General features: G+C 42.5%; 1 protein-coding gene across 1 annotated transcript in view; it reads left to right on the top strand.

Moving 5' to 3' along the window:
• Positions 1-12,106, top strand: part of Nuf2 (NUF2 component of NDC80 kinetochore complex) — a 36,079-nt gene that overhangs the window by 21,248 nt on the left and 2,725 nt on the right. Inside the window, exons 8-14 of the mRNA XM_052737524.1 lie at positions 774-847; positions 2,425-2,521; positions 3,546-3,608; positions 5,340-5,477; positions 8,094-8,234; positions 8,934-9,109; positions 10,076-10,211. Coding sequence (XP_052593484.1) covers positions 774-847; positions 2,425-2,521; positions 3,546-3,608; positions 5,340-5,477; positions 8,094-8,234; positions 8,934-9,109; positions 10,076-10,211 — 825 coding nt within the window. The remainder of the gene's footprint in view (positions 1-773; positions 848-2,424; positions 2,522-3,545; positions 3,609-5,339; positions 5,478-8,093; positions 8,235-8,933; positions 9,110-10,075; positions 10,212-12,106) is intronic.

The following is a 12,106-nucleotide window of genomic DNA, read 5'->3' as shown; positions in this document are numbered from 1 at the left end:
GTCTCTGTTTCTGTTACATTCACTGCTTTAGTTAGTTGTTTCATAGCTTTTCATTCATGACTGTGGCTCAAAGAGATAGACATATGCTTAGGACCAAAAAGATGCTTTTCTTGAAAATTATCATCATCTAACACATGTCTAGCCATGTTGAGAATGTGTCTAGCAACATTTGTGTTAGGTAAAGAAATTCTTGGGAATACTGCTCAGAGGTTATCCCTAGCATGGGCATGCCCCAGCAATTTGAAAAGGAGAGAAAAACTGTTCTCAACTCATTTGTCATAAATGCCTACCCACTTAAACTTATTGTTGTTATTTTGTGTATTGGGTGTATGTGTGTAGTACTTGCTCTTGAGTGTGTGGGTACATGCCCATTGGGTGGAGGCCAGAGCAGGACATTAAGTGTCTTTCTCAGTCATACTACTAGCCTCTCTACCTTATTGCTCTGTCAAAAGGTCTCTCTGTGGGCCAGAAGCTTGTCATTTGGGCTAGTCTGGCTGACTCAAGGGCTCTCAAGATTCACCAGTGCTTGTCCATTAGTGCTAGGGTTACAGGCACATGCACCGTGCCCAGCCTTTATGTAGGTTTTGAGAATCCTCACTCAAGCTCTTATGGTTGCTAACCAAATGCTCTTAGGGGCCTGGCCCTAAATTTTTTTTTTTTTTTTTTTGATGGTGAATAAATCATTTGCAGTTTTTGTAGTTTTCTTTCTTTTTTTTTTTTATACAGTCTTGTCTGTTAAAACATGCTAATATGAGGTTAAATTGCATTCACAGAAATCCTCTGCAGACAAAATGCAGCAGTTAAGGAGTGCGCACCAGGAAGCATCGATGAAAGTGGAGAAACTCGAGTAAGTGGGGGCTTTACAAATAGGATGATGGCAGTTGCCAGGGACAGATCAAGTGGTGGGTCGTTGATTTCAGCGCCCCTGTCCACACCAACCAAGTCTCACTGTCTTCCTGAGGAATGGAAGGAGGGCATTTCAGTCCCTGTTTCTGAACACAGATCTCTGTTTCTTTCTCATTAGTACCTTGTCCACCTGCCCCACCTGCTGTGATGGCACAGCAAAGCTCTGTCCTGCCTTGTCCTGTGTGGAGGGATTGTTCACTCTCCACCCAGGAGCTACAGCGGGAGTCTCAGCTTAGCTCTGTTGCTCGCTTTAAAAAAGATGAAAATTTGAAGTAGAGTTCCTCCTGAGTGTGTACTGATCTTTGCTATTGTAAGGTTAAGTGCTCTGTGGCTGTCTGCACTGATTGAGAGCAGGTAGATTTGGTTTCTTTGATTCTAGTCTGTTGATGCCTTTGAGGTAGTCTGTTTAAGGTCTCTGGTAAAATTGTCTTTATAGACAACAGTAAACTAAGAGACTGAGAGTGAGAGACATGCATTACAATTTAGCTCGATAAAAAAATCACAAACTAAATCATAAGAACAATGACAGCTGGGAGAGACTGTCTGCAGCAGATGATGCAAAGCCCCGCTAAGGTGGTGACAGAGCTCATGTTGTGCCCTAGTTAGTGCCTGAAGAGTTCTTACAGACCAAGAGGATAAACAAACCTTAGCTGTGTAGAAACACAGGCCAAGGCGAATCAAAATAAATGGCTAATGTCTTAGATAGTCTAAAGTAAACTTGGACCTTTGTGTGGAAGAGACTTTGGATAGTGTCTTCCTTTGGGTTTCTACTGCTGCAAGAAACACATTGACCAAAGAGCAAGTTGGGGAGGAGAAAGGGTTTATTTGACTTATACTTCAGTACTGCTGTTCACCACTGAAGGAGGTCAGGACTGGAACTCTAACAGGGCAGGATGCAGGAGCCGATGCAGAGGCCATGGAGGTGTGCTGTTTACTGGCTTGCTTTCTGTGGCTTGCTCAGCCTTCTAGAACCCAGGACCAGCAGCCTAGGGATGGCACCACACACCATTGGCTGGGCCCTCCTCCACTGATCATTAAATGAGAAAATGCCTTAGAGCTGGATCTCAAGGAGGCATTTCTTCAGCTGAGGCTCCTTCCTCTGATAACTTTATAGCTTATGTCAAGTTGACATACCAGACCACTCAACACAGATATGTAGGTGCTGATGGAAAGGATGGTGGCATAGGAGGGTGGCTGGTCCCGTACTGGAAAATGTATGGTGCCAAGAGCCAGGGCCGCGTTAGGGAGATCAACACTGGACAAGAGAGGAATGCTGTGGTCATTCTAGTAGGTGTGACAGTGGATGGGTACGTGCATGCGGGGCTGAAGGCTTTCATCTGATTATTTTTTCTTTCAGTTGAAGATAAAAGTCATGTATTAAATGGTTATCTTGAAATATATAACTAAGAAACAAGGACTCAGAGCCTTTACTTAGTTATCAAAGACACAGGATTTATTTGTACCTTTCCAGTTGAAGCAAACACAAACTCTTTTTTTGATCTGTTTTGTTGTATTTAGGTCAGTTCCAGTTGAAGAGCAGGAAGAGTTCAGGCAGCTTATGGATGAGATTCAAGAGCTGCAGCACTTGCTGAACCATGAGTTTAGGCAGAAAACGGTACGTGTGGACCCTTGAACATGCGCGGTGGGTGTACACAGCCCGGGAAAACATGGCTTTCGGTTACAGAAGAAGCCGTGTGTGGCTGCGCCTGTTTGTGTGCTAGTGCTCTGTGCATTCTGGATGCGTAGAATTCTCGAGTAGTCTCTGGTTAGCTGTGCTGTGAGGCTGTGGTCCCCTGGGCACTGCAGTGAACGCTCACGGGACATTGGGTCACTTTATGTCTGTATGTATGGGAAAGACAGACAGTAGTGTTCTCCATCCAGCCTGCACTAGCTCAAGGTACTTAGTCCCACCTTCAGTGTTAGCTTGTGCTACTTTCCCTTTATTTCTGTGAAGCTGGGGTTTGTGGATTTGTCAGGATTTTAAAAAAACGTGCAAATCAATGAGAGAAAACGATCATTTTCAGGTCTCGGCTGACTCCAAGTTGCCTGAATTTTTTGTGCTGCTCAGTAGATACCACACACACCTAGTGAGTTAGTAGTTATTGTTTAAAAAGGTGCTAGGACAGATTATGCAGTTATTTATTTATTTATTTTTCTAGTATGTTTGGCTTTTCAATATCATTACTAAAGTACTAACATTAAACAAGGGGAAGGTTGATTTTTTGGCTCACTGTCTCAGAGGGTTCGGTCCATCCCAGCAGAACGCTCTTGCTAAATTTTGTTCATGACTGTTGGTCTTTCTTGGGGGCTTCTCTCGGACCCTAACAGTCCTTTAGTGGGTTTGCTTAGGGCAGAGTCCTCATGAGCTAGCTGTCTCCAGAATCCCCTCACAGGCACACTGACGGGCCGGGCGCTTGGGATTCCCCAATCCATGGCTTTCTTCATCCATTTGTGCTTAAGCTGGACTCACCATTGGGCCTGAGGAAAGGGCTCTCAGGCCCTTTTTCTGAATAAAGACAGGTGGACACCGTCTGATCCTCCCACTTCCTCCTCTTCTTACCTGTATTGGATGAGGAAGTAGCTAGTGGTTTAAATTTGGTGTTTCAAATCGTTATAACACAATTGTTTTTTACTCTTAGGCAGTGCTGCAAGAGGGAATTGCCCAAAAGAAATCAGCTATTTCAGAAAAAACGAAGCGTTTGGTATGATCTTCTCTGTTTCCTTGCATGTAAAGTTTGACTATACTGCAGTGTTTTAGCTGTGTGATTGTCAGTAGTTCTCTGTCATCCTTTCCCCTCAAAGACTTTCCAAGACAGGGTTTTCTCTGTAGCCCTGGCTGCCCTTGAACTCGCTCTGTAGCCCACGCTGGCCTTGAACTTAAAGAGCCACTTGCCTGTGCCTCCCAAGTGCTGGGATTAAAGGCGTAAGCCACCACCAGTACCACCTGGCACCTTGTTTCTCAACTTAAATACAGAAACTATCATAAAAGAAGCAAACAACATCATCACACATGGAAATGTATGAAGAAAGTATAAAGGACCCAAAGTTAACCATATGATCTGATGTATGTGTATGTATGCTATATAATTTGATTATTTTTCTAATATACATCTCTCTGTGTAATTTTTTAATATACATCTATCTGTGTAATTTTACAGTCCCAGCCACACACACACTAAGCAGTGTAGTATAGATGTTATCAGGAGCTTCAAGTAGCTCCTTCTCATCTCAACGACTGAATAATTATGGTTGGACATCTGTATAAGTATTGTATTATGCATCATCTTCCTCTCTTTTGATAGACTTCCATATTCTGATTTTTTGTTAATCGGTGTAGCTGTGTGTGTGCTGTAAATGTGGACATTTGTTCACCAGTCTCTCTAAAACACTAATTCAGGATGTGGGAATGAAAGGAAATACACATTTAAAATTGGCTCATGTTGCCAAACTAAAGAGTCTAATTTCTATTTTTAGCAAGAGATTATAGATTTGTCCACTCCCTACACTCTTGCTAAAAAATAAATGCTTTCAGTTTTTGCGTTTTTTAAAAAATTTTTCTCACTCTTATATGGGGAAAACCTCATTTTAATTTACATTCTTTTATTCTAGTGATTTTTGACCATCTCCATACAGTAGGTTCTCTGTATTTATGTATATTCATTTTTAAAACGTTTAGTCACAGTTTTAATGTTAGCGTCCTCTCGTGTGTGTTATTTATTCCGGGAGGCAGGGAAGACATGGTGTTGGAGAGAACTTGCTGAGTTCCTTCTCTTCCTCCACCATGTGGGTAGGTCACTGGACTGGGCAGCAAGTACCCTTTTCTACTAAGCTCGTTTAATACTAGAAACCACATGTGGAGAGATTTCAAGTGTAGAGGAAGACTTCTTAGCTCACGTCGCCTGACCTCACCTTCTTCATGTTCTCTTGTATTACACAAACATGCGCGTGTGCGTGCACACACACACACACACACACACACACACACACACACTCACACACTCACTCTCACACGCATGTGCACCATTACTTTGAGTACCAGAGGAACAAAAGTAACTTTTTAGAACTCCAGCCAGATCATTCGGTAATATAAAAACACACCACATACATAATTTTACTGTTGTATGTATGTACTTGTGCTGCTTATGGAAGGGATGTAGAGGAATTGGGAGGAGAGTTTTCCAGGATCCATGGATAATCTTAGGAACAGGATGCTGTGGTATCTTAGGAGGATCACACTGATCTCAGAGATGCCACTGAGGGTGTTAAGTGTCACATTAAAGAACTTGGTCTGTAGCCAGAGCCATTAAGAAGGCCAGGGTGGTCAGAATTCAGTTTTACCTGGTTGCAGCAGATGTGAGCCTACACTCTTGTATTATTCAAACAGTGGTAACCAATTTTGTTGTCTGACCTGGTCGGTGAAAATGTCTCAACAGAATGAACTAAAGCTGTCATTGGCTTCTTTGAAAGAAGTTCAAGACAGCTTGAAAAGCAAAGTTGTGGACTCTCCCGAGAAGGTGAAGAACTTGAAAGAGAAGATGAAAGACACTGTCCAGAAGCTCCAGAGTTCCCGGGTGAGCTCCCTGGGTCGTGTGCTACTTTCCGAATTGTCCAGTATCTAGACGGCAAAGAAACAGAGCCGCAAGGGAGCCGTTGACCCACCGCAGCATCTAAGGCTCTGCTCTGGTGGATCTAGTGGGAATGCTGTGTTCATCTGAGAACTAGTCACTCAGTTTTAGAGGAAAAAGGCATTCAACAATTACAAACAATTAGTAACTAAAAATCACAGTGTGAACTATGAAGTCACAGAGTGAGCACAGGGAACGTATGAGAAATCCTTGTTTCTCCTGATCATTTTTGCTTCAAATATAAAACTATAAAAAGTTAAATGAGTTTTAAAAGTAGCATTCAAATATAGAGGGTGCTTTGAAATAAGGAAATGAGAGAACTCAGTTTAGATTTGTGGGAGTCGGGTAGGAGAGGGGAGTGGGAATTTGTCTTAGTGTCTGATCATTCAAGGCAGAAGAAACGTGTTCAAGGCCAGGGGTTACCTTGAGAGGTGGAGTGATGTGAGAAGGGACAAAATTAGAGGGAAGTAGACAATTTGGCTTCTTTTTTGAATCAAGTTTTTAAAGTTACCATATCCAGGTAATTCCTGAAAATAAAAATTGTCATGAATAAGAGAGAAAAAAAATCAAAACAGAAATGGAGCCCAGAAATAGATTTGAAAATTTATGGGGAATGGCTGCCTTATTTAAAAAATGGTGGATCTTGGGGTTTAACTAAGTGGTGGGGTGTGCTTGCTCAGTCAGCGTGGGGAGGCCCTGGGTGTGGCCCCATCCCCATTAAGAAGGGTTCTCTAGGAGAAAACAGCTGGTTGTCTATAAAAAGAACTCCTTATGCGAATTAGCAATTGAAATTTTAACAGATTTAGAGCATTTACATAATCTTTGACCAAATGGAACACACACACCCCACCCCCACAGTCTGACTCTATAGCCCAGAATAACCTGGAACTCCTGATTGTCCTGCTTCAGCCTCCTGAGGGCTTAGATTATAAACTAAGTGTTTTAAAATTAACAAGAAAACCTAAAGCCTAGAGAGAAAACACCCACTAAAACATTTTCTGTGCCTTTGAAGTGTTTGGTTACTTTTTGTCAACTGGTCAAAAACCTAGACGTATTTGGGAAGAATGAATCTCAATTGAGGAAGTGTCTCCATCAGATTGGCTTATGTGCAAGTCTATGGGACATTTTTTTCACTAATGATGGATGTTGGAGGGTCCAAACTCCCTGTGGGCTGTGCTAGCCCTAGGCAGATAGTTACCGGGTTCTATAAGAAAGCAGACTGAATAAGCCAGTAAGCAGTGTTCTATGGCCTCTCCTTCAGTTCCTGCCTCCAGGTTCTTGCCTTGAGTTCCTGCCCTGACTTTTCTTCATGGTGGACTGTAAGATGTAAGCTAAAATAAACCCTCTCCTCCCCAGGTTGCATTTAAAAATTTATTGTTTGTTTGTTTTTATTTTGTGTGTGTGGGTGTTTTGCCTGCATATATCTCCATGAACTGTGTGGGCCTGGTGCCTTTGGATGCCAAAAGAGGGCCTCAGATCCCCTGGGATTGACATTACAGACAGTTGGGATTGACATTACAGACAGTTGGCAGTCACCATGTGGCTGTGGGAATTAAAGCAGTTCCTATGGAAGAACTGGTGCTCTTCACTACTGAGCCATCTCTCTAGACAGGTTCCTTTTGACCATGGTCTTCATCACAGCAACAGGAAGCAAACTAAGACTTGAAGGCAAGATTCGATGCACTATATGCAAAGACTTTACAAATTCATAAAAAATTAGAAATGAAAGATGAGCAATATAATCAAGTCTTTTCTGAGGAGAAATGTAACTGTTTAATAAGGTAAGGCAGGGAGTAGCTTACTAGGGAGAAGGAAAGATGTCTGCAATGGTATGTGGTTTGAGTAAATTGTGTTTTAAAAGTGATTATCTTTTTAAAGAATCGAATGCTAATCATAGTTATGTAAACAAACAGGAAGATTATTAATAGATAATATGACTTCCCTGTAGTATTCAGAAGTAGTTTGAGAATTAGCAGAAAACCACAGGGCTTTGTAGGCACTAGGCAAGCATTTGCAAGTTAAGCTGTGCCCAACCAGAGTGAGCTCTTTCCTACAAACATAAAGAATCTTTGGAAAATTATCACGGAATGGTCAGGTAGTAAGTAGTGCCAGTTTTCTTAGTTATGGATATTTGGAGTTTTAAAAGCATCTTTAGGTGTGTGGAGAGATGGCTCAGTGGTTAAAAGCACTGGCTGCTTTTCCAGAGGAGATGGGTTCGATTCCCAGCACTTGCATGGCAGCTCACAACTGTCTCTAACTCCAGTCCTAGAGGATCCATTGCCCTTGTCTAGTCTGGGCACTAGGCATGCACATGTGCATAGACAAATACGCAGGCCAAACTCTCATACTCATAAAATAAATAAGTAAAATGCTTTAAAAGAGGCCTTGTTATGTGTTTGACACATGTCGGTAGTAGTGCCTTGCTACTGACCTAGGGACTTAATTGTTATGCATTCTTGAGCTTTCAGTAGTGAATGCAGAAATTATTGAAGAGCAAACGAATTGACCTTTTGGTTTCATAAAAGAGAATATCAAACTGGTCTTTTTTTTTCCCTCCCAAAGCAAGAAGTGATGGAGAAGTATGAACTCTATAGAGACTCTGTGGATTGCCTGCCTTCCTGTCAGCTGGAGGTGCAGTTATATCAAAAGAAAATCCAGGACCTTGCAGATAACAGGGAGAAACTGAGCAGCATCTTGAAGGAGGTTTGTGTTGTGTGGGGTTTCTGTCGTCATATGTGAAGGGATGTAGCAGATTTGGGTTCCCTTTCACCCTTTGTTACTGCCTCCCTAAAACACTGGCTTGTTATGTAGTGTAGTACGTGCTGAGGAGTAAGTCATCTTCCCCTAAACATCGGATGTCAGGACTTATTTTAACCTTAGATGAAATGAATAATAAATCAACATGGCACGTGGTGGTATGTATTTTGAAATATAGTAGTGAGTGTTTTAGCTTGTCCTAACGGATATAATCACTCATCATCTGTGGCAGAGTCCCGACTTAGTTCCCGTCGCTGTACCTGTGTGTCTACCATCCGGGGTCACAGGACAGATCTGCTTTTGGTTCTGAGGTCTGCCTCTGCCCTTCTCTCTGCTACTAAAGGTAGAATCTTCCCATGCCAGCACTCAGCTGCAGGGCCTGGCTGTTGTGTGCCTGTCCCTCATCAGTCCTGGCAGACAAGCAGGGGCATCTTCTCTCTGCTCACTGGGCTGTTTCCCCTTGGACAGTTGTGGTTTTCTACTGAGCTTTCAGAGCCTGAAGACTTACTCTGTTTCAAAACTGTGTTTTTGTTGTTGTTGTTGTTGTTTTGTTTTGTTTTTTTCTAGCTCACCCTAGAAAGCCCTTTGGTTTTGTTTATAAGTCCTGTTTGGTTGAAATGACTTTAAATATTCTTCATAAAACAGTGCTTGAACTTGGAGGACCAGATTGAAAGTGATTCATCAGAACTAAAGAAACTGAAGACTGAAGAAAACTCACTCAAAAGACTGGTGACTGTGAAGAAGGAGAAGCTTGCCACCACACGTTTCAAGATAAACAAGAAGCAGGAAGACGTGAAGCAGTACAAACGGACAGTGATCGAGTAGGAGCTTGATATCAGTCCAGTGGGTTAGGACGCACTGGGAAGAGCGGATAGGCTTTCCAAGCTCCTGTGTTTTCGGGACAGAATTCTGCCTCTAGTGACTGAGATATATTTATATATCTATAGATATAGATATATAGATATAATTCTGTCTGTAGAAATAAGACCTCGAGCTGTTTCATTTATTTGTTTATTTGGTGTTTTTCTGCTTGTTGCCTTTTGAAGCACACAGTTCCAATCTCTTTGTGTTAATCTTTAAAGGGGTTGTGGTAGTAGTGTTTATTTCAGTGCATGTGAGACATAGTGACCTAACATTTGAAAAGGAAATGTTAATACTAGTCAGGTAAAAAATAATGCTAAGTTCTTCTGCTAGCATGCTGAGGTATTTCGCCAGTAGAGTCTCCTTGTCAGTCTTAGGACTGTGCCTTTGTATCACATGCCACAGGTAGGTTTACGGTGTCATTTCCTTTAGTCCTTTATACGCGGCATTGGGACTGAGTATTTTCATGCAGATGAAAAGACAGAACCTGAGGATTGTGTATTAGTTGTTGGATGTGCAGAAAAGTTGTACTAATCCCCATTTGCACTGACAGTGCATAGACGTGCACACTGAGGCGCTGTAGCTGGGCCTTTGTTTTAAAGAATAGGGTGTGAGGGTTGAAGTGTCGATTAGTGGTGGAGCACTTGCCCAGCATGTGCCAGGCTCTGGCTTTGATCTGCAGCTCTGCAAAGTAAGGAAAGGAAAAGGGTGGCTCTTGAGTGAAGTAGTTCCATACGCCATGGTGTAAGTATAGTGCACCACACTGTGTGGGGTTTTGTGGGGTTTGTCTACTTGCTTTTATATCTGAATGAGTTCTAGGCTTGTTGAGCAGGAACTGACAGGTGATGGCTCTGGGTTCACTGCTAGCGTCTTTGGTTTTTAAATGCTCAAGAGAAGTTACATCAGGTGTCTCTGTTTCCCTTTAGAGATTGCAATAAAGTTCAGGGAAAAAGAGATGCTGTCTGTGAGCAGGTAACCACCATTAATCAAGAGATCCAGAAGATTAAATCTGGGATTCAGCAACTAAAAGATACCGAGAAAAGGGAGAAACTGAAGTCTCAGGTACGTGCTCCTAGGACGTAGAGTCCATGAGTTTAGAACGTAAGTAATGTCACCCATGACAGGGCTTGGAGTTCTCTGGAGCAGAACTTGACTCCACGGGCCCTTTGTCCGTTTGTAGCTCCACTCTGGGTACCATTTCATAATCAGCAGACACGCATCTCCTGTGCCTCTTTCTCACTTGGCTTTTAGCGCATCACAGATTATCATCCCTTGGAGTAGAAGCAGTTGCTTAATAAACAGTTGTGAAGTCCTAAGTAGATGGACTTTACTCAGGATTTTTAAGTTATGCCTCTAAAAACGTTTTTACCGAAAGCTACCCGAAATAGCTACAGCTCTTCCTTCAGAATCTTAGGCGATTTTTTTCATTCATCTCCATCTTCCTGCTTCTGAAACTTCCTGGTTTGTGATAGCTGAACTCTCTGTCCATTCAGTCTGCAAAGATCCTAATACAAAGGAGACTTGAGATACTTCATCCTACGTTCTTAAAGAAATCAGAGACTGCTATCACATGCTCTAGGTGTAGTTAATGAACTGGTTATTAGCAGATTAAAACTAAGAACTGGCTGGAATTTGAACTCTTTTTGTCAGTCACAAAAGATGCTCCGGCTACCTTATATTTCTGTTGGCTCTGTGCACATGTGTCTCATCAATACTATTAGACATTCCCTGCCAATACCAGTTGTTCTTTAACTCTTAGTGTGGCGTGTGAATCCATTCCTAGAGCAGCCTTGGGTATAGTCTGCTTTCCATAAATATTTGTAATGTTGAGAGGGCCTTGAGCACTGTGTCCTCAAACTAGCTGTATTTAGAATTCAGTGAGGGGTTTTGAAATGACCGAGTCCCCTCCCAAATACATTGAATTAGAATCTCCACAATAGGTCTCATCTCTTAATTGAATTGTCTGTTTATCTCTAGAACAGGATGGCATTTGAGAGCCACTGACGGGCTCTGTGTAATTGTGATTGTTTTCTGTGGATGGAGCTCATAACCACACAAGCTGTTCTACTACAGCTGCAGTTGTTAAAATGTTATTTCCCATTCTGAATTTAAAGTATTCAGTGTCCGGACTCGGGTGGACTGGGCTTTTCCCTCTGGACTAATCTGTACCTGTTCTATTGACTAGCCCCTAAGGTAGTCCTGTGTCCTTCTGTCTTCTCCCTTCTGGGTGTAGTACCCTCAGCTGTCCAGCCATTCTTTTTTTTTTTTTTTTTTTTTTTGGTTTTTCGAGACAGGGTTTCTCTGTGTAGCTTTGTGCCTTTTCCTGGAACTCACTTGGTAGTCCAGGCTGGCCTCGAACTCACAGAGATCCGCCTGGCTCTGCCTCCTGAGTGCTGGGATTAAAGGCGTGCGCCACCACCGCCCGGCTTGTCCAGCCATTCTTTACCTGCCTAATTTTCAGGTTCACTGTTATCCCTGTTGATTGTTATGTTTCTTACCTGTCATTATTTTCTTTGAAGTGTAGGACCTACTACTTAGCACAGCCTTCCCAAGTACTGCTGCGGCCCCAGAAGCACAGTGCCTCTGTTTACAAAGCCTTGTTTGGGGGCTGGGGTGTCAGCAGCAGGGTCTCGCCTTCTCTTTGTGCTCAAACTTTGGTCAGTTAAAGACTACACCTTCTTCACGTGCAGCTCTGCCAAGTTGTTTTTTTCACTCTACCATCCTGTGATGAAATGATTGCTCTCAATTCAGGATCTTACTGTTATATCTTGTAGCCTTAATTGTGTTTCTTTTCAACCTAGATTGTCAAAATGCCAAGATCAGTTTAAATCTCGTCCACACCGATTATTTCTCATTGTGTGGTGTTGGCAGCAGATTTGAGCAGCATGCCTTTTCCCCAGGACGAAAAAAGGCATTGAGTGGAACTGGACTCTGGCTGCATTGTAACACTCCCTCAG

The sequence above is a fragment of the Peromyscus californicus genome, unplaced genomic scaffold, assembly GCF_007827085.1.
Source record: "Peromyscus californicus insignis strain IS unplaced genomic scaffold, ASM782708v3 Scaffold_14__1_contigs__length_90479793_seg_2, whole genome shotgun sequence".
Taxonomy (NCBI): Eukaryota; Metazoa; Chordata; class Mammalia; order Rodentia; family Cricetidae; genus Peromyscus; species Peromyscus californicus.
This window is presented reverse-complemented; position numbering and strand designations above follow the sequence as displayed.